The sequence below is a fragment of the Bombus terrestris genome, chromosome 8 (assembly GCF_910591885.1).
Source record: "Bombus terrestris chromosome 8, iyBomTerr1.2, whole genome shotgun sequence".
Taxonomy (NCBI): domain Eukaryota; kingdom Metazoa; phylum Arthropoda; class Insecta; order Hymenoptera; family Apidae; genus Bombus; species Bombus terrestris.
In genome coordinates, this window is record NC_063276.1 from 1106161 (window position 1) to 1134024 (window position 27864).

At 35.6% G+C, this 27864-nt stretch overlaps 2 protein-coding genes across 2 annotated transcripts; both read right to left on the minus strand.

Moving 5' to 3' along the window:
* Positions 1-10275: 10275 nt before the first annotated feature.
* LOC125385571 (GATA zinc finger domain-containing protein 14-like) lies at positions 10276-20440 on the minus strand. Its single transcript, XM_048408213.1, has 5 exons — positions 20339-20440; positions 14672-15008; positions 12014-14232; positions 11049-11282; positions 10276-10617 (listed from the first exon to the last, which is right to left on the minus strand). The coding sequence occupies exons 1-5, from the start codon at positions 20438-20440 to the stop codon at positions 10276-10278; spliced, it is 3234 nt and encodes a 1077-aa protein (XP_048264170.1).
* A 1090-nt stretch (positions 20441-21530) lies between these two features.
* LOC105665995 (putative eggshell protein) lies at positions 21531-24969 on the minus strand. Its single transcript, XM_012311046.1, has 5 exons — positions 24807-24969; positions 24150-24232; positions 22173-22406; positions 21877-22020; positions 21531-21698 (listed from the first exon to the last, which is right to left on the minus strand). The coding sequence occupies exons 1-5, from the start codon at positions 24967-24969 to the stop codon at positions 21531-21533; spliced, it is 792 nt and encodes a 263-aa protein (XP_012166436.1).
* Positions 24970-27864: the final 2895 nt, after the last annotated feature.

Sequence of the window (27864 nt, forward strand, 5' to 3'; positions counted from 1 at the left end):
ACAAAAATTGCAAATGAAACGTTGCATTAACGCAACGTTGGTCTTTAATGGCTTAAGTTGTTTTGCAACCATGTGTTTTATTTACTATCGTTACGTGAGTGTAAAATTTGTTACGCTTAACATTTATTTAAAAGAAAAAGAAAGCAGATAGAAAGTTCAGACATTTTCTTTGATGTTAAAATAATTTCATCCAATACTACATATAAAAATAATTCCAAATTTATCATATTAGATCGTAATAATCCATTTATTATCGAATATCGATAATTATTCATATTCAAATCGTACGAAATCTCCATATACATCGTTTTTAAAATTACAATAAATTTCAAGAAAAATTATCTTCGTTTAAATACCTTCATCTTTCGCGAATCTTTGCGGTTCTTGAAACTATGAAACATTTATATCCTACTTAATACCAGAATGAATAAAATTTCAACATTAACACTAATAAATTAACAGAAACTATCTTTATTCCAGACCAGAATAAAATGGCTGCAATATCTTCATTCAAACACCTTTATCCTTCGCGAATATTTAGAATTCTTAAAGTCAATGAATATTCATATTCCAGTGAAGACTTAGAATTAACAAATAATCAACGACTCTCTTCATCAGCAACTATTTTCATTTAACAAATGATCATAGATGTTAACATCAGCATAGTAATAGCAATAACAATAAGAGTCTTTATCCAAACCCCTTCGTTTCGAATAAGATGAAATTAAAATTAGTAAATAAACAGAAACTATCTATATGGAGGATGTTGCGAACAAATGACTAATTTTACCCAAATATTTTTATTTTCGTCAAATTCTTGGAATCATCAAATATTGGATATCCGAGTCGATCACTTCCCTTTGACGACGATGTTGGCAAAAAAGAGAGTCGACAAAAGAACGACGACGAGTTTATTGGTTTTTTCGTCGGATTACACGAACGATGACAGGGTTCCTTTCATGGAAAATCGACATACGTCAACGCGCATATTTCAGGTATCGGCCAAACTAAAAACGTGGCGCTATTTGATCCGCGATTTGTCCAGCTTAATTGGCTGGTTGTGAAAACACTATTGTAGGATGGTTTCGACTAAACGACACCGACCCACGGGGAATGGATGTTTGCTTCTCACTTTATTGGGACGGTTTTAGTTGCGTCAAGAATCCGGTTATGAAGACGTAAAGTATACATACTTGAAATCAGGGGTAGCTAGAGGGATAGGAAATCGCCGGAGATTAGATCAGTCAGGGTATCCGAAATTTTGCGTACGCTTAATTTACAGTTCTCATCTGGAATCTAGAAATATCGCATTAAATGAATATTAAATGTAAATAGTTTGAAGCTATGCACAGTTGAATCAGTGAAAATTGATGCCTGAAATGTGGATAGTAAGTACGTGTAAAAATGAATTGTTTCACCCCATGTAAATTTTGCGAATACTTGATTTATTGATATTTGATTTATTTACTTCTTAAACTGGAATTTGGACCTATTATTTTAAATAAATACTAAAGATGAGTATTTTGAAGTTATAAATAGTTGAATTGTTGAGGATAGATGCCTAAAGCTATGGGAATAAGCATATGTAAAAATGAACTATTCGAATGATTCATTTCACATTGAATTTCACCTTTATCCTTTCAATATAATTCCGTATACCTGATACACGTATCTGAAATATTGTTCAGGAAACCGGAAACTTAACGTAGATCATTTTCTTAATATCGTAGGAGTCGCGTAGCCGGATACATAGGTCGTATTCGCGGAACAGTTATCTGGTGAAAGGATTGCAACAAAACATCAGGCTGACAGAAAATGCCAAAAACCACGTGAAATTCACTAGAGTCCTGAATGATGAAACGGATGCACGTGTCGTCATTATCGTGTGATAATATTCACCGGAAGCTGGAGATCTGTAACATTTGCTTCGTTTTATGAAATTCCGTTTTTCTCGGAAAGGAAAATTTTCGAATTTCCTTCCATGACATTCTTCTTCTCTTTTTTACGGAATGCAACATAGGACCTTTTTTCCTTTTTTTTTTTTTTTTATGCAGTGTAACACAGGACGCGTGCTAGAATTGGTCAGGAAAGTACTCTACGTTGAAAAACAAGTAAAAATAATGTAGGATAAAACTTGTTCGATTTAATTTTTGTTTTCGAGAGAATTGAGTTTGAAATCGGCGTTACTTCTCGATTAAAAAATTCTTTCATATTACGAACGTTCAACGACTCATCCATCAAAATGAAAATATTTTCGATCAGCAATACACCCGGTAGAAAAAAGATAAATTACATGATACGCGGAGCTCGTTCGTGAGCTCGCCTTTTTGGTCTCAAAAAGCATGCAAATGCACGTGATTTTTCTTTCCACGTTGGCTCGTGGCCAGGCATTTACGACTTTTCTGTCAGTTCACGAACTCTGAGAAATCTCGTAGCGCACAGTGTCTCACGAAAGTATTTGAATATTTGCCACAGGAAACTTTTATGCATATATGGTACGCGTTATATAATACATTTTGAAACATCAACGTTGCAAAGAGACGCGTGACTCTTATATCTACATTGATAAAATATGAAACGAATTTAAAAATGCATATAGAAGTTACAAGATATTTTTGGTAGAAAATTAGTATTTTCAGCGTGAATCTTCGTCGTATGATAAATGTCACAAATGGTTCCACTGAGTATTGTGGTCCATCAACATAATGGATACTCGACTGTTTAAATACTTGTGAGATCTTTTCGAAATGATTTATTTACACCAAATAATCTTGTAATTATATATATCTTGGGATTTGTTTCGAACTCTATCAGTATAATCGTGACAGTTGAGCATCTACGATGGTATTAATGAAATTTTTTAATGTTTCATATAACGCAAGTAACATATTCGCGAGAGGTTTCCACGAGTGTTCGAATATTTTTATGTGCTAATGTACTTGCCTGAAAGCGGCGAGCTTCCGGCGGAACTGTCTGCAAACATTTCACCACGTTTCGCGTATTTAACTTCGGTCGCCGCTGATGGCAAACTTTTCTCTAGCCAACACGACAATCACAAAGATTATTTGATTCGGTAATTTTGTTATTCGTTTTATGTTATCTTCCCAACGTTCTTACAGAGTTATTTGATTAAATAATAAGTTAGATCTAATCAAGTTCTTCGGGATTCAACGAAGAAAATTAATTTTGAGCAAAAATGACAGTGGAAAAATTACGTATACATTTATGAAGTTATAGCTTATTTGTTTCTCTGATTAAAAGTAAAATCATGAAAGTTACGTTTTCTAGAAACTAGAAAATATTTCGAAAAATTAAAATACCTATTTTTAGATATCCCTTTTTATCATAAAAAAGGGATAGCTGCGATATAATGGGATTTGGATCTAAAATATTATTTAACTTTAAACATTCTTTACATCTTTTTAGACTTACTTAAAAGATATTAGTCCGCTATGATTATCGTATCACAATTAGTGAAGGAACATGGCTTCGTTCAACTGTTGTACGTCAAATAAAAAATAAAAAGAGGAAGTTTCCGAAAGTTGGGATGGCATGGATCAACAAAATCCCCTTTAGTAATCGGCTTAATTAAAAGTAAAGGCTTAATAGTTTGCAATCTTACTAGGAGGAGTTCTAACGCTTCCTGAGCCACAATATAATTCTAATTAACGATGAGAACTTCGTTAAGCGTTCTTTGCAGCTGGAATGCAACCATTTAAACCAGAGTTAGATACAACCTCGTAGAAAACAAAATTTGTGAAATATGAACGATAATTGGAAAAGTCAGAGAATCGTAAACGTTACGAAAGGCAAGGGCAACGAATGAAAATTTGCAGGAAAAATAAAGCGCATAAATTACAATAATTTTCATCTCATTTTCTTTTACCTTCTGAATACGATGGCGCTTGGAAAAATTTCTGATTTTATTCGAAGATCATAGTTCGTGCAGGCGACAGCTTATGGAAAAAGTTCTCCACAGCGTGGGATATACTTCTTGCGATGCATTAATGCACCGTAAGATTGCTATGCATTACAGTTACTCGCTTGTCAGTTCAAAGTTGACATCGGTCGACTTTTATTCACGAGATGCGATTAGGTTTGCGCGACGTCTACGAGAAAGATCAAACAAATTTGTAACTTTTTCCTTTTCTTAAAATGACAATGAACCAACACCTTAATTATGGTTATAATATATATGATTAACTTTTAATTAACTTTTTCTGTAACAATAAGAAACAGCCTTATTTTATTTTTAACGAACACCCCTACAACTCATCATATTCGAAAAGAAAATCCAGACGTTCTAGGAAAGAAAGAATAGGCTTGCGACTAAAACTGCAACTGGGTACACGAAATTGACGCAATGAACATGAGCCATGTGTTTCGACACTTTTTGAAACTCCACGTACCTAGTCGTTAGCCACGTTGGACAATCGATCGCAATTAGGCAACGCGTTAAAACATTAATTAACACCGACGCAACGAAATCCTTTGTATCGTAATTATACTTTACGGTATAATGTAGCACTGTAGCGGACATTATAGTCGCGTGACAACGAGCGTTTAATTCGTCGAATAAAATGTCTGACGTTGATTGAGACATCACACAACCGCGATGAATCGAATTTCATCGACACGTGTAAGCGGCTATCCGATGAAAAATAAACAATTCCATTTGTTCCACTCGATTCAATATGAACGTTCAATTTATTCAATTTATTCGATCGATCTGCCATCGCAGGATTTGGGAAATCCCCTTTTGCAGCCAACAACAGAGAGGCAGTCCGGCATTTTCCAAATATTCTCTTTTTTTCTTTCCATAAAGTTTTCGTTTCCATGTACACTTTCGCTCAAAAGTTTGCTGCAACCTTGTGCTTTTCTGGATGAAAGAAATCTTTTCTTCCTTATTTTTTCTTTTTTTTTTTCTTTTTGAGAGAGATAAGAATTATGTGTACGAATATTGTTCAATATTTTAAATAAAATATTTATTTATTTAACACGCTAATTGCTGGCCCGAAATGACTGAAATAAATTCCATTGTACTGAAATATTGCTTTTAAAACTCGTCGACCTCTCGACGCCATTCGAAAACTACTTGTGCTTGACGCGAACGTGGCCTCATCCGTCTTCGGGAGCAACTAAGCCGTGACGCCTACGAAGCGTCATCGACAATCAACGTGTTAATTATTTCTTCTAAAATCTTAAAGGGGTTCGTACCGAACAATCAGTAGTATCGACAATATATTAAATTGTCAAATTCGTCTTCGAAACGTCACTGCGTGTTGTGCTATATGCACCAACTGTAAAATGCAAATGAAAAATATTGCTCGGGGTGTTGAAATTATTTATTTCAATTACGTTGAAATAAACCAGAACGCGTTTCGACGGCTTGCAAAAAGAATGTTTCTTAAAAACATTAGATATGAATATGCATTGTGTTCCATCCATTAACCTGCGGTATCTCGCTATTGACGTAAATTTCGAAGACCTCAAATCACAATGTAAATACTGATTAAAATATTAAATTTCCAACATTCACAGTCAATACTATTATCAATATCCCCGTCACTTGTCAATATCCTCACCACATAATTTGTGCATTATGTTGGCTTTAGTATCGTAAAATATCTAAATTTCCATTGATATTCCACTTGAACCTTTCGGTATTTAATGTGGAGAATATTGAAAAGCAAAAGTTGGCTATATTATTGACCACATAATACGACAATAAACTTTTCAGCCAGAGTGTAAATCGATTCGAAGAAAGAAAAAACGGAAAGAGACACGGTAAACACGTCTTTTACATGACAATACGTCAATGGACTTTTGCCAGACCGACGAGTAGGCGTACGGGCTATTAAAGGAGCGCATAGAACGTAGGAGCCGATGTATTCGTCTCATTAGGAAGAAAGGTTGAGAAACCCGTTGGAAAAACGAAGAATCGTCGAATAAAGATGTCTTTCGTTCGATTGTTTTTCTTCTCATTTGTGTTTCTTCGTCTAGGAAGGAAATCTCTTTTCCTTTTGGGAGAACAGTTTATGGATTTTATGTTAATGGAACATTTAGAATTGCGAGGCTGGTTATGGAGAAATTAGTGTGATTGTAATCGAAGAATGATAGGAAATTCTCAAAAATTGATAATACATATAAGATTTTAATTAAAATTTTAAAGATTTTGTTCTTCGACTTGATTAGGGTAGTTTATAAAATGTGGTATTTAAGATTCAGAAATGGATCGGAAGAAAATTCTTGAAACTATAAAATATAGGAAAGCATAATAAATTTAGAAGAATTAGTTTTTATTCGATGAAAAATACAAGAACTTTTGGTAGATTTAATATAAATGATTAATAACTACGAGTGAAAGAAACAATTTGATTGTTCATGTTCCTATATTTAATCTTCAATCCCAGTGTTCGATAGCGCGATACGAGAATATAAATAAAAAAAAGTAAAACACTGCTGATATATTTTAATTTTCCACTCCCTTATTGAAATCCCTGCTGTAATTTTCACGCTATTAACGATAACATAGTCAAATATGCATAGATACTTCTGAATCTTATCGCTAGCTGTTGGATAAATATTAATCGATAGGAATTTTTACTTTCGCTCGCGTCACGGATTTCAACTAGTCAAATACCAACTGACAGTTGTGCGCGATGGAAAGATATAGACAAAATAAAATCTATTAAATAGATACAACGATCGTCCGGTGTACAGTTTGAAAAAATTCTAATTCACGTTTGACGTACAACTTGTATTCTCCAATGTCTTTATCGATCGTCTATAATTTTCGGAAAATAGGAAGATACGAAAATAGAAAAATCGGGAAATGGCAATATATCAAGATAGCGAAGTAGATACAGAAGAAAATGGGAAACAACGAGATGGAAAAATATAAAATATCCGATAACAGTTTCAAAAATTTCGTCTCAAATAGCAAATTGGGAAAATACCACGATACCAAAATGCAAGATACCCAACATGACTCTACAAATTCTCCTACAATCGTGTGAAATAACCACATCGTTTAAGCCTCTGCTATATTAAGTACCGAAACGATACATTTGCCATCCTAACGAAACAAATTTCAAAATACTGTGCGTCATGCAGTATTAATTTCGCTTTCGCGTTAACCCGTCCCGTGAGAACCGGCCAGAAATCGCGCGACATCGATCCAAGTTATCTCATAATATACAAAAGAGATTGGTCGATAACGGTATCATTTTTATTACCTATTGTTAATCGAAAGGCACGCGTCGAAGCATCGTTCGCGTTGTGATACGTGACGTTAGCTCGATGGTACCGTGGAATAACCGGTGTTCCTTCACACGAGGCTCATCCGCGGACGTGTCGCGTGAGACCTCCTATTTAATGACCAGCGAATATCCGCGCTATTAGCAACGACCTGGCGTTGGCGTGAGTTACTTTCGCGCACAGCCTGCTAGCCTTTTATCTTATTGGAAGATGGAGCGCGATATCGGAATCAGAGATTGTAAATCACCTGTCGCTGACATCCGCGACTATGTCAGCTGGAATAGTTCGCGCGATCTTGGTCTGCGACGACTAATAACCCGGTGGGTCGATAGAGGAGAGATTCAAGGGAGAGTGGTGATGAGGAGATTTTAAGACGACTCGTTTTGTCCTTTAGAAAGATGGTAAAGTAGCTCGATGTGGCGGAAGAAATTATTTTCTTGTACTTTCGAATTTTTAACAGCGATTCGAAAGATGATTTACGAAGCTATATATCGAATATATTATGGTTAAATGAATATTAAATGTGGATATTTTTAAACTACGAATAATTGAATTGTCGAGAAGAAATATTTAAAACTTTTGTAATAAGTAGACAGCCGTAAGCATAAACGTGAATTTAAATTTGTATGTACATCATTAAAGAAATAGAACATAAACGAACATCCTTTTTATCCTTTAACCGTTATGAATAATACTTTACTTTGAATATCTCATATATTCTTGTATATTATACGTATTCTATACATTTCTGCACATTTCAATTTGCAAACGCAACCGCAATCTAATAATAAAAATGTTTCAAAAGAATTTGAAAAAACGCATAAGAAACTTTGATCGATGGTTAATCGACACGACCGAGGCACTTCTTCAATTTTTCTCCAAAGTTTCGCCACGATCTATCATTCTGCACGTAGGATATTTTAGTTGACAGATATTCTGTTCATTTCTTTGAAATAACGAAGCGTTTGCCTTCGTCCTTTTTATTGTTAACTTCAACGTGTCTCTTATCTTGTTTGATATCCATTTACGATGAGCCTAGTTTCGTTCGAAATATTATCATCTTCAACTTTTTTGTCATAGACCATTTTTAATAATCTCTTGCAGTTTCTTGCCCTTCTTTTGAATGCTTCGCCAAAGTGTTTTACTTTAATATTTCGTGGAACTTCTTCAAGCTACTTCGTGACTGTACATTTTGTATTACATTCTCCAACTTTAACTCATTTGGAATATAATCTTTGAACATAACGATCGATCTATTACGATCATGCTGCCTACGTGTTTACGCAATCTTATTTCTTTCATAATTAAAGAAGTTCATCTTGCTATAAATATTTTATGTATTGTGTACGTTATGTACCTATTTTTGAACATTATATGCATGCTATAGAATTTTGGAATGTTAAATTTCCCAAAAATCCACAAATATTCGCAAACTAATTATAACGATGCTCCTTATGCTCAAACTGTGGACACGAAAGGCCAACACTTATTGATATTTTTATACCCCTCGGATGTATTAGTTCAGTGATAATATTCTCCGATATTATGGTATTTCTCCTTTACGATTCGAAGATAATAATAATTGTTCGTGCCACAACACGAACTTAACACTTGCTAACGATTCATCCCGTAAATCAGGCAGCGAAATTTCAACTTTCCAAATTTCCTTCTAGAAGCCTGCCGCGAAGTGAGGAACTTTGCACGGAATACTCCCACGTTTCCTGGCCTGTCAGACTGTCGAGAATCTACAGTTAGAAGGAACGTTTCCTCCCACGGAACATCTTTGCCGAGCAATTTCAGAGAACCGTGCAACAAGCTTCGTCCAACAGGGTTTCTTTCCTCTCTACGTTTCGAACGACACCGTTTCTTCGTGTAGTTTCACGCAGCCGGCCATTTTTTATAGACACCAGGCATTTCTTCTCATAGAGGAAGTGGCGGTGACAAGAGCAACTGACTCGAACCGAGCAAATGAATTTCGCGTCTGTGCAGCTAAAGTGAATGAAATTGAGCCTCGAGCTCGTACTCTCGCTATGATAGCTAAATGTCAAAGTTTTACCGTTCGAGTACTTCGTTACGAGTTTAACTTAATTGATTTATTATAAGTTTAACAATCTTTATTTAAGTATCGTGTAATAAAAACAGCGAGTATAACAATTTGCACGTGTATTAGGTTGCAACGTATGAAATTTCCAATTTTCTTCACGGTAAGTATTAGTTGGATTCTAAATCTGGCTCTAAATTTTGGTTGTCTCAAGAAACATTTTTACCTTTTTGTAAGTACCATTTTATATGCTGTTCTACAACTAGGAGAACGGAGGAATCTTTTATACGCGTTTTTTTTTTCTTTACTTTGGTGAAGCATAATTTGTTGAACATTGGATACTTCGTACGATGCAATTTGGTAAAAATATTTAAATCTTAATGCTACTTACAAACGTCGTAGAATAGGTGCAACGATTAAATTGGAAATTTAGTGGGGTGTCTTAAGCTCGTAATTAATAATTGTTTGATAGTAATTAGTAACGAACAATCGACTAGTTCATCGATTTATAATTATCTAAATTATCTTTTGACTCGTTTTGTCACTGACAGGTTGTTATTGAGCCATTGCAGGTCTTTTTGGATCTTCCAGATGGTAACGCTATTAGTTGCTCGTCGAATCAAGTACGACATTGCGCAAGTATCGCAATTTTTTCGCGAGCAATGTATATTATACAGCGTATACTATATTATACATACAAATATATTAATTGTACGAAAGCTTTAACTTTGGGTGTAGAGTTCAAAACTATAAAAAATCGTAAGGAATTTTTTTTTCGTATAACCAAAATTTTAGTTAGTCAGGCTAAAGACAACGTAGATCTGCAACATGAAAATTTCTTTTTGATGTGTCGTTACGTTAAAATTCTCCTGTAGTATTTTTTATAAACGCATATGTGTATTTGATTTTTATACAAACAACGAATTATCAACAAGAAATAACAAAAATATCTGGAGCTGTCAAAAAAAATGGACTCAGTGTCCCTTTTTATCAGCCCCATTTCCGCCATCGCCCTTCTTATACATCCATCTTTTTCCATCATGATGATTTTTCTTCTTCCCATACATATTTTCATGTTCGTAGTGACTATCCTTGCCCTCTTTAACCTTATGACCTTTTTCATCATCGTAATGACCACCTTTCTCGTATTTGCCTTTCTTCCCATGCATTTCTTCGTGGTCGTCTTTATTATGATGACCCTCTTTGTAGTGACCGCCTTTGGACATTTCGTGCTCGTGATAATGTTCGCCGTCGTTTTCCATGTCGCCGTCCTCGTGGAACTCGTCGAAGAACTCGGTTCGTTTCTCGAACTCATCCTGGAATAAAAATTGTAAGATAAAAAAGGAAATTGTAAAATGAAAGAGAATAAGGCAAAGTAAAGACAGAAATTGAAGAATTCTAACGACGTGTATTTTGGAATTGTCTATAAAATAAATAAAGGATCGACCAATAATAGAAAATACTAAAAAAAATGTTCTTTAAATTTAAACAATGAATCGCCAAACCTTATTACGCAAAATCTTCAAATTAAAATAGAATATTAAATCAAACATAAATCCTAAAATTATTTACGATAAATAATTAGAAAATTCTATTTGGGAAAGAGACAATAAAGGCAAAAGTGTACTTTCTGTTTTTTTCACTATTGATCAACCCTTTAATTCTATTTAGATAAAAGTGAATAAAGGCAAAAAATGGTTTCTTCAATTTAATAAAAACAGATCAGTCCACCCCATATGAAACTTACCTTTTTGTGCACGAAGTGTTGTCCCTTGGTATTGTAACCCTTCTGATGTTTCCCATTTTCGTCGAATGCCGCCTTTTTTTCACCTTTCTCGCCCTCATCGTGTTCCTGGTGGTATTCACCCTCCTCTTTATGATCTTTCTTTTCGCCATCCTTCTCGTCGAAATAATTGCTGTGCCGTTCCTTGTCGTGATGACCCTTATCAGCTTTCTCCTCCTCATGCCAGCTTTTGTAACCCTACGAAAAACAAATTAGACACACGGCGACTAACTTCCGTATCAGTGATAGCTTTAACGATGTAGAAACCATTTAATTAATTTTTTTTCGCAGTTCTTCGATATTCCTATCTTTGGGAACTACGAAGCGCTATTGGTTTTTATCACTGTGCATTTGATTATCGAGAATCTGAAAAAGTTGGGAAAATTTTATCGTAAAATTTTCACAGAAAAAGTAAAAAAAAATATGGGAACGTAATATACGCGAGGATAAGTGTGAAAATATTGTTCGGAATTTTAAACAATCCTCGTTTCTGAGAACTCGCAGGCATTAATAATTTTTATTACGAATTCGTAATAAAAAGGTTTTTATAACGGAATTCACAGAATTTTGTAACACGTAATCAAATTAGTTGAAAATGCAATATTATGGATGATTCGCTATGCGCATCGTTAATTATGAAAATTCTGTGTAATAATTTCTTTTTCATTTCGACGATTCAGAACTTTTAGAATTCGTAATTTTATATCGTCTAAAGGGTAGGAATAATTGTTCTTTATGATCAAAATCGTTAGAAACATTCGGCCATTGATATAAAAAAAAATCATTAAATATACGTAAGACTAATCACGTTTTCTCTCCTAATCTCCATCCAACGTGAACTTTCGAGTTTTACCAGTGACTGTAAAACGCTAATTACTAATTACGAGTTAAAGCAATTAATAGCCCATCCAATCGCATTGACGTCCTACCTTCTCCCCTTTTTCATCATCGCTCTCATGATGCTCTTGCTTGCGTTCCGTGGCTCCACCCTTCTCAAATTTCCCTTCACCACCCTTTCCACCTGCGTTGCCACTCGCTGCACCCTCTTTTGCACTCTGATGACTCTCGTTATTATGCGAGCCATCGGTTGCAACATCTTCCTCCACCATGTCGTCATACTTCTGCGCATATTGGCCATAACTGTCTTCGTCCTTCGTAAATCCATCGGAACCATCTTTTACATCTTTAGATACACGTTCACTGTCGCGAATATACTCGTGACTTTGTAAATCATGAATTCCAGTCTGATCTTTGTCTGACTTTCTCTGTATTTCATATTTCCCGCCTTTTTCCAAATTCCCGCTTTTGTCGTTTGCAATATTCGTAGCTTCCGCCACACCATCAGAAGCTTCTATACTATCCTTCTCATCGTTTTCTTGTATCTTTGCGTCATTTTGCTCAGGTTGGTTTACCGGTGCCCGAGTGGGCAATAATGCCGGATAGTAAACGTAGTTATTTGAATGTAAATTGGATGCTGTGTAAGGCGATGGAGTGGAAACTATGGGATTTACCGAATGAACAGTAACTGCTGGAGTTTTGATGTTTTCATAAGAATTCGAGTTCGATGAGATTACTGATGACTCTTCAGAAGATTTACCTAGACCCGACCCACTGTTGTATCGATTATTACCATTTGTCGGTTCATTAGTTGAACTTCCATCTTCGGATGAACCATTTTTTCCAGAGAACTTTCTTCGAGGACTTTTATAATGTCCGAGTCTGGCAGCATCGGGTCCAGAAAATTGTTGACGATCGGTAGAGCCTTCATCTTCGAAAGAACCATTTCTGTCGGAATATTTCCTTTCAGAATTTTTATGTGTGGGTCTGGAAACATCAGATCTAGAAGACTCACGATGGTCAACAGAGGCCTCATCTTCCAACGAGTCGTCTCTCTCAAATATTTGGGAATTCTTATAAGGACTATGCCTATCAGCATCAGATTTGGAGGATGGCTGACGATCGGTAGAGCTTTCATCTTCGAAAGAACCATTTCTGTCGGAATACTTCCTTTCAGAATTTTTATGTTTCAGTTTGGAAGCATCAGATTTAGAAGATTCGTGACGATCAACAGAGGCCTCGTCTTCCAACGAGTCATTTCTCACAAAGATTTGGGAATTCTTACGACTATGCCTATCAGCATCGGATTTAGAATGATCGGTGGAACTTTTATCTTCGAAAGAACCATTTTCTTCGGAGATCTGAGAATCCTCGTAAGGAACACCGACTCTATTGGCATCGGATTTCAAAGATTTTCGAAGATCGGTAGGCAAAGAACCATCTTTCACGTTCACTCGGATCGTCGAACTGCTTTTACTATCTTTCCTTTCGTACGATTTCTTATTTAATCCAGGCAAAGAATTTCTGTAACCACTCGAGTGACCACTATCTATCTTCGCAGTATTTCCATGAATATTTCTATCGTCGATGCTTCGGATCTCGTCGGAGGCTATTCCTTTACCATTTATTTTCTCCGAATTGTCTTCCTGGCTTTCTTTAGGGTATCTGCTTATGGAAAATGGTCTTGGCGCAATATCATACTTGGGTAACTTGGCTTGCAAACTTAATCTCCTCGATTTATTCTTATTTTCGTTCGTTATCGATTCTCGAGCCTTCAGGAATTCTTTAGGATAATTTTCGGTATTTTCAGCGAAACTGGATGACTCTACTTGTTGCGCAGTTTTACTCGTCATTCGTTTGCGACTTTTCTTCCGTCTACTAACTTTCGACGGATAAGAATCGTTGCCGGAAGGTGTTGTAGTAATTACGGAGTCTGCGTAGTATTTTTTCTGTGGGTCAGTGGTTAACGTGTGAGGGTTGTACAGAGGAGTAGTGATCTTTTGGTTAGGTACATTTTCGATGTTCGTTTCATCCTTTGGTGTAGTTGATTGAAGAGTTTGCGGGGAACGAGTTCTAGAATACTTTCCTTTGATTGCTTTCGAGACTGTGACTCGGTATATGTGCTCTGGGTCTTGAGATTTTGATTTTGAATCGATTTTAAGTGGTTTCTGGCTGCCTTGGTTGGGTCTGGAATAGTATTGCGGTATTGTTGCGAGTTTCTTGGGTCGCTCGGTTCGTGGTACTTCGTAGTAAGTGTTCGTAACGTCTGGAGTTGCTGGACTCGCGCTTTCACGGCTAGGAACTACGGTATCTGAAAAATAGTTTGCTTTTCGGAAATGACATTTAAGATTAAAGAAAGTTGAACGAATCTTTTAATGGAAGATGAATTTTCTATCTTTTGACTTTTCTAATTTGTCGAATAAATCAATAAGCGAATTTTTCAATATAAATAAAAATTTATTCTTTCAAGTAAAATTTATAATTTCAATATAAAATATATAAAATACATAAAAGTAAACTTGTTATGTATTTTTCCCCTAACGTCCTCGTTTGAAGTTATTTCTTTTTTTGAGAATTTGAAAATGTATTTCTACTTAGATAAATGTATTTGCATGCGCAGACGCATACATGATTTTTTAATATAATTACCACTGATTACAAACATAAATGGTACTCTTTTAGAAAACTAAGGATACGAAAGTAATATCTTGTATTACAATTCGTTTAAATTTACTTTTTAGTTTACTTACCAGGGTTGATGTTATGAGAGTCCACAATTTTCCTTTTTCCTATCTTACTAATTTTCTGCGGTTCGTATTCAACGACAGACAGGACATGCTTTAAATTTTCCAAGCCTTTTACATCACCAGCGTTTACCAACACTATTCTCGATCGATCCACTCGTTGGTCCAACCTGCCTTTAACGCTATTTTTCTCAGGAATCGCATTTTGACTCTCTGCTAACGATAAAATCTCATCGTTGATTTTTGTAGCATTATGGACATCGAAAAGTGCGATTTGTCTTGGGTTCAAAGGGACTCTCCTTATCCTGGTGATGTTCGTATTTATTATCGACGATCTCGTGCCCTGTCAAAGATACATTTCGCAATTGAAAGGATTTGCAACCGAGAAAATCGATTATGTCTGGTTACGGTTGAAGCATGATGCTACTTCTTTGTGTGAAACTTTTTATTATAATCTTACGAGACAGTTGCCTGTTACGTAACGAATAAAATATATGGATCTAATACCGTTGCACGAGAAAGTGAATATTTTTCTCGTTTTTTTCATCTAGAAAGTTTGACAACTTTTTGGAACAAAAATTTCTAGAAATCGTGAACAAGTGGCTATCTCGATTTATATTTTATCCATTTTATCGCAATGTTGCAATATTAATTATTGTAATGCATAGATAAAGTGTATTTATTAATTTACACGTAGTCGTATTTATACGTCGCGCAGTTTCTATAACGAATTACAATCCCATGCAGGAATAAAGCGAAAAAAAGTCCAATTAAAATTACGCGTTTTAATCTGCAACTCATCAGTTTCTGTACATTCCCACGCATTACGCGTTCGTTCTCTGTTATAATAATTAGGATATACCAAAGCATATACGTATGTACAGTATAAAGAAAAGTTGGTAAGATGGCTAAATGTAAAAAACGTGAAAATTCAAATACTTTCGAATAAATTAAAATTATACCTTCGAAAGCTTTAACGAGGCTCTAACAAATAAATTGTATGCATTTATTCGATTGAGTTTATACTACGATGTTTCGAAAAACGTTCATTGCTTAAAACTATTTCAAACAATTTTAAATTGAATTCACATTCTTCGCTCAATTTCACCTACACCGACGTATACGCTTCAAACCCACCAAAAAGCCCGTAGGAGCCTTCAAAATAAGTAATCGTCGCACTGAAATTAACGTAAAATACTTTTCTTTGTATAATTTATACTAAACAACCGTTTTGTACGATCTATATTTCACTCGTGTCGTTTAAAATTTAAATTATCCATCGATTTCACTAAGATTCACCCCAATTAATTAAAAACACAAACTGTACGTATATTTAACAGCCTAGAAAAATTGTCGACTATTTTTGATCATTTGACTGTTTTAGGAATAGTATTCAAAATTTTAAACTATTATTTATGATATCGGCGAACTTTACCAGGCAAAACAGCAAAAGCAGCAGGCCGGCTGCCGATAACACACGGGCTCCCATGTCTCGTTGGCCACAGAACGTAAACTGAGCTGCAATTCTACCTGGACCAGGCAATTATATCGGGTGATTTCTCACCACAGAAAGCCATTCGCGAATGATATGACAATTTCACACCGATTAGAAGCCTCGATTTACCCGATCGAGCCAGCAAACCTGACTCCTTGTCGATCGAATCTTTCAGCTTCCTCCTTTCTCCATTTATAAAGTTGCACAAGATGGTCGCTCGGCCGAATCGTGCTAAACATCTCAAAGTTTCCATCTCTTATTCGACGATATTGCACAAACCTTTGCCCTCGTTGTTCCTTTTTCAACGTTTTTATCTAGAATTCATCGTATTCCCAGTAATAAAACTGGCTCGTTTTTCATTTGGAAACTTCCTTTATTCTTTTTCTTATTTTTAGTTGGTCGTTCGCTAGTTGGATTTTGCTCGATTAAAACAAGTAAAATCCTCGCGAACTGTTAATTACTGGAATAATCGTAACGTGACATGCTCCTGGTTCTCGTTTGCCAGCGAAAATATAGGGAAAATTGTATTTTTAGTTTTGTTGCTTGTAGCTGGCGGTTCGTGAAAGTGGTTTAATTGCACTGTGTACGAGAATCCGATGAAATACTTTTTCCGCTTGTCACGACATTTCGTTGCAGGATTATTACACGTGATTTTTGTTCGATTTTTTGTTCCAGAAACATGGGACGGTTATCGTATGGCGTTTCTATTACGTATGGTTTAAAACAGAGAAAGAAACAAATTAATAATTGCAAATTTTCCTCTTCTTACCCCGTTTATGGTCTTCTGCTTTTTTATGATTTTTACATTATAATTACGCGTACATACACGATATAAATATTGTATTTAAACGCTTAATAACGTATACGAAACAGTTACATGGAATATTTTTTTGAAAATTTCTTCCAGATCGAAAGAAAAATCTTGCAGCCTCATCTTTCGATCGAAGCTAGACATTTTGTAACAGATTAATGAAGTAACCATCGCTGGTGCGGTAAATCGATTGCTACTTTGCAATCACCTGTGACGAATTTATCTTCGTCGCGCTGCACAATTCCGTTAAAACTCTACCGACGTATTATATACATGATATCGTTATGATTTGCGCTGCGTAAATGTATACGTATCGAGATTAATTATGCACAACCGTCGTCGACGAATTGAGCGATGCGATTACCGATCACGCGATTCATTTCAATCGAGTTATCACTTCCAATCGTCCGTAACAATTATCCGAAACAAATTATTTATTAATTCAAATTACGCGTCGAATTACCTTTCTGCGTGTGCTCGTTCCTATAATTAAAATCATACTTCGCTTCGATTACGTCAAATTTTCATGTCAATAATCAATATGCAAGCAAAATTGCTTACAAAACCGAAAATCGAAATTTTCATCGATTTACTGTGCAATAGTTAGACAAATCGACAAACGCTATGCGCGATATAATTATACGTACAGCAATTAGCGTAAGCGAACATTCTTCAAGACAGAGCAACCTTTTTAAAATTCGACCAAAAGGCCCGATTTCTTTTTAACACTTGGGAGAATCAGTTTATTAGATGTCGTGCAAAGAAATATTGAAACAATTGCAGTTGGTTCTTCGTTATATTACTATAGTACAGAAATAAATATCTATATCGTAATAATTACATGTTAATTAATAACGATATCTAAAAGACGAGAATAATAATTACACGATAATATCATTTTTATCGCACGATATCAAACGAACAAACAGCAAGTAGAATAGGAAAAGAAGAGAAAAGAGAACCTCAAACATTTTATACGAAGTTACATCCACCATACGTCCAACATATTTCTCTTCGGCATATGTACATCTCCAAGTATGTTCTATTTACCAAACTCTCTAGAACTTTCATCGTATTCCATACCCTCTCGAAAACCCGCCCTTGACGTCCATTCGGACGCACTTGGAAATGCACTTTAGACTTTCATTTTCGTGCGTGACACGGTCACGCTTTAAAGTTTAGTAGCGAAACAGCCGTTCCCCGATCCATCTGCTTTCATTTTCCAATAAAAGCGTTTCGGGGTTGCGAAGACACGCTTCGCGTGGGCAGTGAAAATAGAAAGACAGGAAAAAAGAAGAGGTTCCCGGATTGGTTGTAACGTTTAATTCGCCCGTTAGTGGCAAGACGAAGATCGACGAAGGGCTGCGTCGGAGCTTCTGACGTTGTTCCTCCCACGAGCGCCGCCATTACGCTTGCAAAACTGTGTTCGTTAACTGTCCAGAGGGGCAATCTTCGGCTCATCTCGAGGAATTTATTCGATTCATGGAAAACGACTGGCCTCGTTCAACGCTATCGCTTGAAATTACCATTCGATCCGACCATCTTCTTGCCCTTGCAGCGTGGTATTTAAGCAACGGCATCACGGCATTTTTCTGTTTTTATTTCGTGCTCAGCCGTGGCTGAGAAACAGTGTCGCAATACGAAGAGAAAACTATGAAAAAAAGCGGAGGGAAAGTGTAATTTAGTTTCAATTATAATCGGATCGGTTGGAACGATATGAAAACGATTTGAAAAGAAAAAGAAGAAAGTGCGTATTATTACTGAAATTTTGTAAGTGAGTGCGTGAATTGAAAATGATAAATAGTACTTTTATAACGCTGCTATAATGTTTCGGTAATAAATTGATGAAAAATGGCGGAGGAAGTAATTTTAACAGGTCACGCGCTCTGTCTGACTTTGAACGACCCTTTTCCCTTCGCATTTCCACGTTATTTCTCTGGCTGTGAATTACTCGTGTGAATTAACGATAATTTTACTTCGTTATATTCAAACAGTGCGCAAACAGAGTTGTCAAAATACTTAGAAAATATTATCCAAGTGGTTTGAACGTTTTTACCAATTTTTAAAATAAACAGAGATTTTACAACTTCGAAAAATGTCCATTCGTCTGTCAGGATAACATTACATTGCTGCTTTATAGGTAGAAATTTTCTTATGCAACAAAAAATCTTCAAGTGCTTTATTAACAAGTTTCAACGGAGCTACGGAACGTGAAATCCACACAGTACCAATGTTTTTATTTCGTATTTATCGTATTATTAAATTTCGTCGCCATTCTGTCCAAATTCGTTACGATTAATTACATTATAATTACGCTAATATATTGTGATATTTTTATTGTAGCTTCTTAATATTATTGAGACATTCGCGTGTCAAAAGTGGTTAAACGCTTGATCGATGCTTATCTTGTGTAATTTCATCAACTTTCTTCTACTTTTCGTTTTGTTACCATTTTGACAAATAAACAGTTGGATTGTTAATTCTCATGGCGTTAGAAAGAATGAATTTGCGAGAAAAATATGATAACGATTGCCTGAAATGAACCAGAAAATCATTTTCGGGCGCACTGATTAACTGCTGAATTCGTGAATCAACGTTGTATCTCACGGAATAGTTTGATAACTGGACGCGTCTGGCTTCCTGTCGCCAGAACAATCGCGGTATCTCGAGTCGATACTACGGTCGTATTCATTCAACAGCGCGACAACGAAGCGCTTTAGCGGACCGTGGCCAATTTCACGCCAAGATTTTCACTTTTCACGCCGGAATAATCGTCGCGAGAGATCGGGAGAGAACGAATTCTCGCTTGATCGGCCAACGCGATTTTTTGACTTATTCTACTCGTCCAGATGTTTCGCTATATATAACTGATCGATCTCGGCTCGTAACTTTGCCATATAGATTCATAATTCTCTGAAGAAAGAATGCCATTTTACGTGCCAGTGTTTCTGCCTTTTTTTCAGGCGACGAAATATGAAATTTGATAGCAGTTCTAAATTTAATTTATAAAAATAAACATAACGACATTGAAAAGTAGAATATTCTTCTTAATCCTCTTACATCTCATTCCGTTGCAAATATATTATACGAGAATTCCCCTCGACAATAATCTCAGTAATTCTAATTTCACAACTCAATTTTCGAAATGTGATAGCAACATAGCCTTCTAGTTAGAATAACGAACTCTGAGAATCCTTTGAGATAAAACTGCTAAATATGTATAAATATCCAACTAGACGATCGAAATATTGCAAAACGTTGGAGTGCGCAAAGAGATATATTTTGCACCATACTATCAACATGGATAATCCAGAATTATTATTATCTGGTTTCAAGCGTATCCCCTTAAAGCTCATAAAGGATTTACAAAAGTGACTTCCTCATCCCATGCTTGTCGTACAATTTCATGTACAAAAAGTGATGCAGATTTCTGTAGCAGGTTGCATGTATTATCATACAAAATATTCATATTCAATGTCATATATCGCATATTAAAAATATTCGAAGAAACGTATCGGTAAAGAAAGACAGACAAAGGAATCAAGGTTCGATAAAAATTCACTTAACAATTATAATAATTTGTATGCACTTGTAGAAAATTTAAAAGTGTATATAATAAATATGGGAAAATATATAACATATCCAAAGTATAATACTTGGTATGTCAAACAAATCTTTGCATAAATTCAACCTTTGCTTTGACAGCCGAATTTTTCTGAATAAAAATAGTTTCTTGACGCGTGTTCGTATATATTTAACAGACTTTACTAAAAAGTGATTAACTGACATTTGCACAGGCGATAAAGTTTTGTAATTTTTCGAATAAAGACGTCGTTCATAAACAGCATAGTCTTCGTTCCCTTGCTTTCTGCCGAACTTGCATTCGTTACTGCTGTCACCTCGAACAGTCAACGAATATACACAATTCCACACACCTGCCTCGCTATTTACGCGCTTGCATTCTGTTTCGACGTTCGACTACTTCCTCCGAATGTTCTTATGCATTTGCATTAGAGTTCTGAGAACGATGACATGTTGGTTCCCTTGAAAATTTCATCACGGCGAAAGTGCACAGTGACTTTCGGCCTGCCGTTTCTAATCGATAAACTTCGGTTCGGATTAAGGGCCAACGCTACTTAATATTTCATACGTACAAATTGCGATTTTATTATGATTTCTATGCATATCTTTTATACACTGTGATCTTTAATTTGATCGATTTTAAACGATGAATATTTTGTTGCGCTATTGATTTTTCAGTTTCCCTAATTTGTTCGAAAATCGTTTAATATTTTACTGAATAATTATCTCTAATGATTTCTACGTCTAAGGATGTATAATATGTGTATAACGTACCATAATCATCAATTCTGTTTCTTCTAAATTCTATACAACGGATTAAGAGTTTTCTAAATTGTCATATATTAATCATTTAAATATTTTTTAACGAATCTTTGAATCGTTTTAAGACGCGGATATTCGCTGTCATGACTAGCTGAAGAGTTAATCTTTCGAAGCATAAATTCATATTTAGAAAACATACTTTATCTCCTGAGAATTTAATGACCGCTGCTGGCGAACCATTTCTTCCCTGATTCGTGTCCACCCTTCTTTCCATATTTCTTATCGTGTTGATGATGACTATCGTGGCCTTCAGCGAGCTTGCGACCCTTCTGCTTACGATGATGATGACCCTCCTCGTGATTCTTCTTTTTACCATGCCGATGCTGATAGATATATCAATGAATATCGAATTTGACAAGTTTAGAAACGTTTGAACGTTTAGAAATCATGTAACAATTTCTTACGATTTGGATAAATTAAAACTGATCCACGAACGAACCAAATAAATAAACGATAAATTTATCAGAAAAGAAACCAATTAATTTCTATATTTTGACAAACCTCGCGACGAGCAGAGTCCGTATGTCCTTTCTTCTCGTGTCCACCCTTCTTGCCTTCGTGTTCGTGGTGATACCCTCCATGTTTCTCATGTTCCCCATCCTCGTGATACTCATCGTAAAAATCGTGCTTCTTCTCATACTCGTCCTACAACACTCGTCTCGTATCATAATTTCTTAATAAAACTCTCTGTGTCTAGAGAATTACATTTTTCTTAAGATATCCACGTATCGACTTTAGAAACTTTTATCCACCCTATGTATAGTTGAAGTATAGTTTGTACAGTTTGAAATAAAAACCTTCTTAGAAATACTGTGCTCTCCTTTGGTGCTGTAGCCTTTTTGGTGTTTGCCCTCCTCGTCGAATTTCGCAGCTTTCTCGCCTTCTTCGCCATGGTGACTCTCGTCATAATGATCCGTCTCCTCGTGTTCCTTTTCCTCTTTCCCCTTTTTCTCGTCGTATTTTTGCTTGTGGCCCTCGTTGTCATGGTGGCCCTTCTCACCCTTGTCGAATTCATGGAAGACCTTGTAACCCTGTTTTCAAGCATTCGTGATCGATGAAACAGGCATCCGCGTTATGAAAATATGATCGCACAACAAATACGGGCGAAATGCCATACAGCTACAAATTGCTACAAACTGCGGATTTCCATGCGATCATAGGAGATTTGGAAACGCAAAATTGCATGGAATGCACGCAATATGAGAAGCTATACAAAATATCCAAAGTACTGTGCTTCCTATAAAATATAAAACAACTACATTCTAACAAGGATCTACTCGATCAATCGTACTCTTAAAAGATACGAGTTTGCATAAAAATCCGCAGTTTACTCGCCGTTATAAATATTACAAAAAAGAATTGCAAAACAGCAACGTTCTAATTCATAAAAGAGACTGGTTTGGAAGAAATCAAAGAATTTTCTCCGAATGGCTATATCGAAAAGAATTTTTTGGGCGAATAACGAGTCCGTTAACGAATTAATTGCCTCGTGGTCAGTGGCCCATGAAACGAGCGCGAGAAGCAATATCGAAGGGTGCGTGTGCCGGACAAAGGGGCGAAAATACCGTCTCGTCGTTACGAAGAATTTCCCGGTGAAGAAAGAAGCGTCGTTCAGTCTCTGCAAAGATATCGTTCGCGCAACGACGACCGTATAATAAATAATCCCTTAAGAACACCGGGTGGACACTAATATTACGGGCGATAAAAAGGGAAGAGAGTCTTGGACGTCGACAATGACGAGTACGGCTGCAGGAGAAGAGGAGTGTTGCATGCTCCCAAGGAAATTTGTTACAGCTGTGATATTGCAGCCAGATTATCAATTAACGCCGAAATATTACGGTTTGCTGAGTTTATGATGAAATTACGATGATATTGGACGTGTTTGAAAAATTTGGAGAGAAATTTAGAGCAGATTGAAAAATAATGTATTTACACTGTTGTTCGCAAGTGTATGGATATTTTGATTGACATTAACGCGTAAATTAATGAGAAGTTGATAGATTAAAGCAACGCTTGTTATCCTTCCGTGCAACGTAATGATTATAAAATTCAATTTATCGAAGATATTAATATCGAGAGTTGTTATTGGAAGTCTTTCTTGTAGTATCGAAGCATTTTACGAGTATTCTTTTATAATTCGCAATAAAGTATTTTTTTATGTATTAATAATGATTCTTGGGAAAAGATATTTTTAAGAAATAATGGATCTTGTTACTGCATCTTTATGACCTTTATTGTAACGTTAAACCATTTCAACGAGCATTCTTCTATCGTTTTCTATTTTAAATGTATCGCTTGTATGTTAATTTATTTCCTCTGGCTTTTTCAGGGAACGATAAAATTAATTCATCAATAACGATTTGTATAAAAACTGCGAAAGCTTCTATGAAATCGTTCGATAAATTTAAAAGGAATGTTCTGGTGTCATTATTACACTGCGGACATTTATGCGTTTTTGACAAGTGTAAATATGCAAACATTTGCAAAAAAAAATATACAAATGCAAAAATATATGAAATATCGAAAGTTAAAAAATAAAATACGCACTTTATTTATCCGCATCTATGAAGATATGAATTTGCATAAATATCTGCAATTTATTTAACGTAAAAACAATTCAAAATAACGTCACGCTTAAAACATCGTGTTTTCTACTTTCTTCTTTTATCCTTCTTTTAATAAAACACTTTGGTAAGAATTTTTGCGAATGTGCAATTCGTAGAAACTGTTGAACGATTTTGTACGAGAAATTCGTTCGAACAATGGTGCTGTACCTTGTCACCCTTCTCGTCGTCAACGGTATGATGATCTTCCTCGTATTTGGTGCCACCGCCCTTTTCCTCTTGCCTTCCTCCACCTGTTTGAATTAATTACCGAATAAAGCTTTTCACCCTTTGCCGAAAATTTCTCAAGAAATTCTCGAACTCCATGAAAGGATGGTGTTAATTGGAGTTATTAAGGTTTACCGAGTAACTGAAGGCGTTCTATTTCGGTATTAATTAAGTCTACCGTTTCTTGCATCGAGAAATGAATAAAACAAAGGTGACAATTACAAAGAATGATTCCTTTGATCTCTCGAACGCTTGAAGCATTAGCCACGAATTTTTATTATTAATTTAATAGTTTTGTAAATCGAGGAATATTAGTTTTGAATCGTACCTTAAAATAAGACACAAAAGAATTATTTTAACAATGTGATTCGATTTACTTTCATTTACTTTAGGAAAGTTGCTTCTGGAAATTAATAAATGCCTATTGTGAATAAATTCGTTTACTTTGACAAGCGAATCTCTCTCAGATAATGATTTAACGTACCTTAAGAAAATAATTAAACCAACTACTTCGAAAAGTATGTATATGAACATATTTATCATTTTCTAAACAAAATATCGAAGCAATTACGAATAGACTTCTGTAAAACTGTTACTTACCTTCGTGTTCACTAGCAGCTACCTCAAGATCCTTCGTGTGCCGGAAGTTCACAGGATCATCTTCGATCTTCTCGTCACCAAACGAATTACCAATCAGAATCGAACCAATTATCAAAACTAGAATGAATCTTGTAAAATGTAATATCTCGCAACGTATTGCCATGGTGTATAGAAATATACAAAAAATAAAGAAGAATCGTAGATCTTAAAAGCAAATATGTAAATTAATGATGCAAGAGAAGTCTCGTTATTTAACGATGGCAACGAAAGCAAACACTGAAGATCGCTCGGATCCGATCGACAGATTTATTCGAGGCGTAGTTCCTCTCTCGCGTTATTTTCCTTCCCGCTCTGTGTCCGATGATCGCGTTTTTCCGACACGAAGAAAGTTCGCTTCCGAATGAACGATGAAAAAAGATGCTTTCACTCGATCCGCTCCGCGATACATTTCCCATCGCTTGACATCGATTGCTTGTTAAACGCAATCGTTTATTCGCTGTGTCTATTCAGAAGGTTCATCGACATAGATATTCTTTTAACAATCCCAAACGCTTTCCCTTATAGATAGTTGTGCAAAGAAGATCGGAGAGTTTCTTTGCAATATTCGAAAGGATCCACGCGTTTATTTATTTTTTCGTACTGTCTTTCCTATCGTTTTCTATTCTTTGACAAGATCGATACGTAGATTGCGAGCTTTTATGCAAACTCGTTTTTATATTGGCTTTGTACAATAATTTCTATTTTACGAATTTTGTACAAAAATAATTGTGGCCACGCGACCGAACGAAATGATACAATTAAACAATGACAATGATTTGCGTCACGCAGCAAATATCAAAGCGAATACTCTGTGCTTTTTTGTCACAAACGCAGAAATATCCGGAATCTATCGATAAGATAACGCGCGTCGTTTAATACTTTGCTGGAGTATTAGAATTGAAATGTTTCTGAATTTTGTTATTTTTATCTGCGCGTGCATATCGTATTATACTTTTACTATATTATATTCTTGTTTTTATATATTTCGTGTTATAGGTCACGACGTAACAAAGTTATGAATTTCGTTAGCAGCCAAAGTATAGTAGTCACGCTTCGAGTTTCAGGAAAATGGAACAGACGTAAATACATGCGGGCGAGGAACTAAAACCTTCGCAAAGTCGTGCGAAAAGTTCGAACTTGAAAGCTCAAACCTATCCTGAAAACGAGAGAACGAATGCATAATATCCGAAAAGGGGTACGAGAGTTTAAGAAAAAATGATCAAGGACTTTTTAGATCTCTTTAGGATTTTTTGACGAACAAACCGCAAAACTTTTTCGTATTATCATTTTACACGTATATTTGTTTTTGTCTTAAAAGTGTTTGTCGATATTTTTGAATAAAAATTATCAATATCGCCATTAATATAAATCAATACAGTAACCATTTATACGTCATGTAGCATGGTGTTTCAGAAGAAAAGTGTGTTATTGGCATGATTAAACGAAATTAAATTACGAAATGATAAAAAAAAGCTTTTCACGAGTGAAAGAAAACGATGTCTTATGATTTGTACGATCATTCTCAATTAACGTAAATAAGAAATGACGTTCTTTTAGTTAACACAACGTAGCATGTGTATAAAGTATTACCAGAGCATTTTCACGGAACGCCATAAGCTCTAAGTCTTTCTCTTCTCGTACTAGCGTGTTATTTTTGCACCTGAGAAACGAGTTCCCAAGCTGTTGACATTTCACAGTTTCCTTGAGTCAGCACCGCTGGTCCATTTATTTTTCTTGCGTTCGACAATCCTCGAATAACTTTACAACTTCAGTTGCAAGCTTCTTTTTAAATTTAACAACCTAAGAATAATAGTTGCTCGACACGTTACGTTTCATTGTCAAATCTGTGACGGTCTGTGTTTTTACGGTATTTTATGCGATATCAACGCGAATTCTAGGCATAAATTATAAATAATTATATCAAGTTATAAATAATAGCTTGAGCTTTATGCGAAGCAATATAGAATCGCATAAACTAATATAGAAATAGATTATGTTTCAGAATTACTCTCAATCAAATATTATATCAAACATTCGCCATCGTTGTGAAATATTAACTCTGAAAAATTCGGAAAAATCACGAGGGAAATGGGATTTTAAACGTCACAAAAATTTTGTGCCACTGTAAATAAAACGCTACAAATTACGATAAAAAATTGAAATTAAAATTAAAGGGCGAAAAAACTCGGGTTGAAACTAATATTCTGAAAAGCTACAAAACGCGGATAAGCTAGATAGCACTGACGTCAAATGTCAAATGTGATAGAAATCTCGAAGTATACTACGCACAAAATTAAAGGAAATAGTCAAAGGTCGCACAGTTTAAAAATATCTTTATTACCACTTATACCACTTGTAATAACTAAAAGAGTAACAGCTGTGTAATAATTTCACCTTAAATAACAACGACAATTGTAAACCCACTAAAATATTCCAAAAGAATTACCTCGTCAATTAAGAGTAAATATTAGTTTTAAAAACACGAGAAAACATGAGATAATAACTAACTAATACTGTAACGCGAAATAACAACAAGAGCTAAAAGACAATTACGATAGAAAATTCCAAAGAAATCACCTCGTGAAACAAACATGAATATTCTCGACGAAATACCTGTTGATACGCAACTATCCGTAACGGAACAGCTCTTCGATAGTCAATAGAAAGTTCTTCGAAACAACGAGATCGAAGTGGAAAGAAGCATATAAACGGAAGCCGATGGATAATCTGCGTTGGATCTACGATCGTTGAACACCCTCATGGACGCTAGCCATCGAGCAAACATCGACTGGAACGAGGGGAAAAGTGGATGAAGCCGCAGTGCAAACCTAGCTAAAAAGAGCTAGCTGGCTCTTTTTCATCCCTCGTTCCTCTGATATCTGGCGACCTGCTAAGCCATAAGAGGGAACTCTTTAATAGTCCAGTTTAATGAATTTCGCAATTTGTAACTAGCCAGGTTGCGCGGATAATCGGCCTTTAATGCTGTTTGAGTGTTTCGTCGCTGCTTTGAGCTACTTCC

What these genes read in the sequence shown, in the direction of transcription:
- LOC125385571 (XM_048408213.1), bottom strand. Translation starts at nt 20,440, where the DNA reads ATGAATATTTTGTATGATAATACATGCAACCTGCTACAGAAATCTGCA. An exon ending in ATGATGAAAAAGGGGAGAAG is followed by an intron (nt 11,283 to 12,013) that starts GTAGGACGTCAA and finishes TGTTTTTCGTAG; the next exon opens with GGTTACAAAAGCTGGCATGA. An exon ending in AACACTTCGTGCACAAAAAG is followed by an intron (nt 10,618 to 11,048) that starts GTAAGTTTCATA and finishes TTTTTATTCCAG; the next exon opens with GATGAGTTCGAGAAACGAAC.
- LOC105665995 (XM_012311046.1), bottom strand. Translation starts at nt 24,969, where the DNA reads ATGGCAATACGTTGCGAGATATTACATTTTACAAGATTCATTCTAGTT. An exon ending in AGCTGCTAGTGAACACGAAG is followed by an intron (nt 24,233 to 24,806) that starts GTAAGTAACAGT and finishes TAATTCAAACAG; the next exon opens with GTGGAGGAAGGCAAGAGGAA. An exon ending in AGCACAGTATTTCTAAGAAG is followed by an intron (nt 22,021 to 22,172) that starts GTTTTTATTTCA and finishes CGAGTGTTGTAG; the next exon opens with GACGAGTATGAGAAGAAGCA.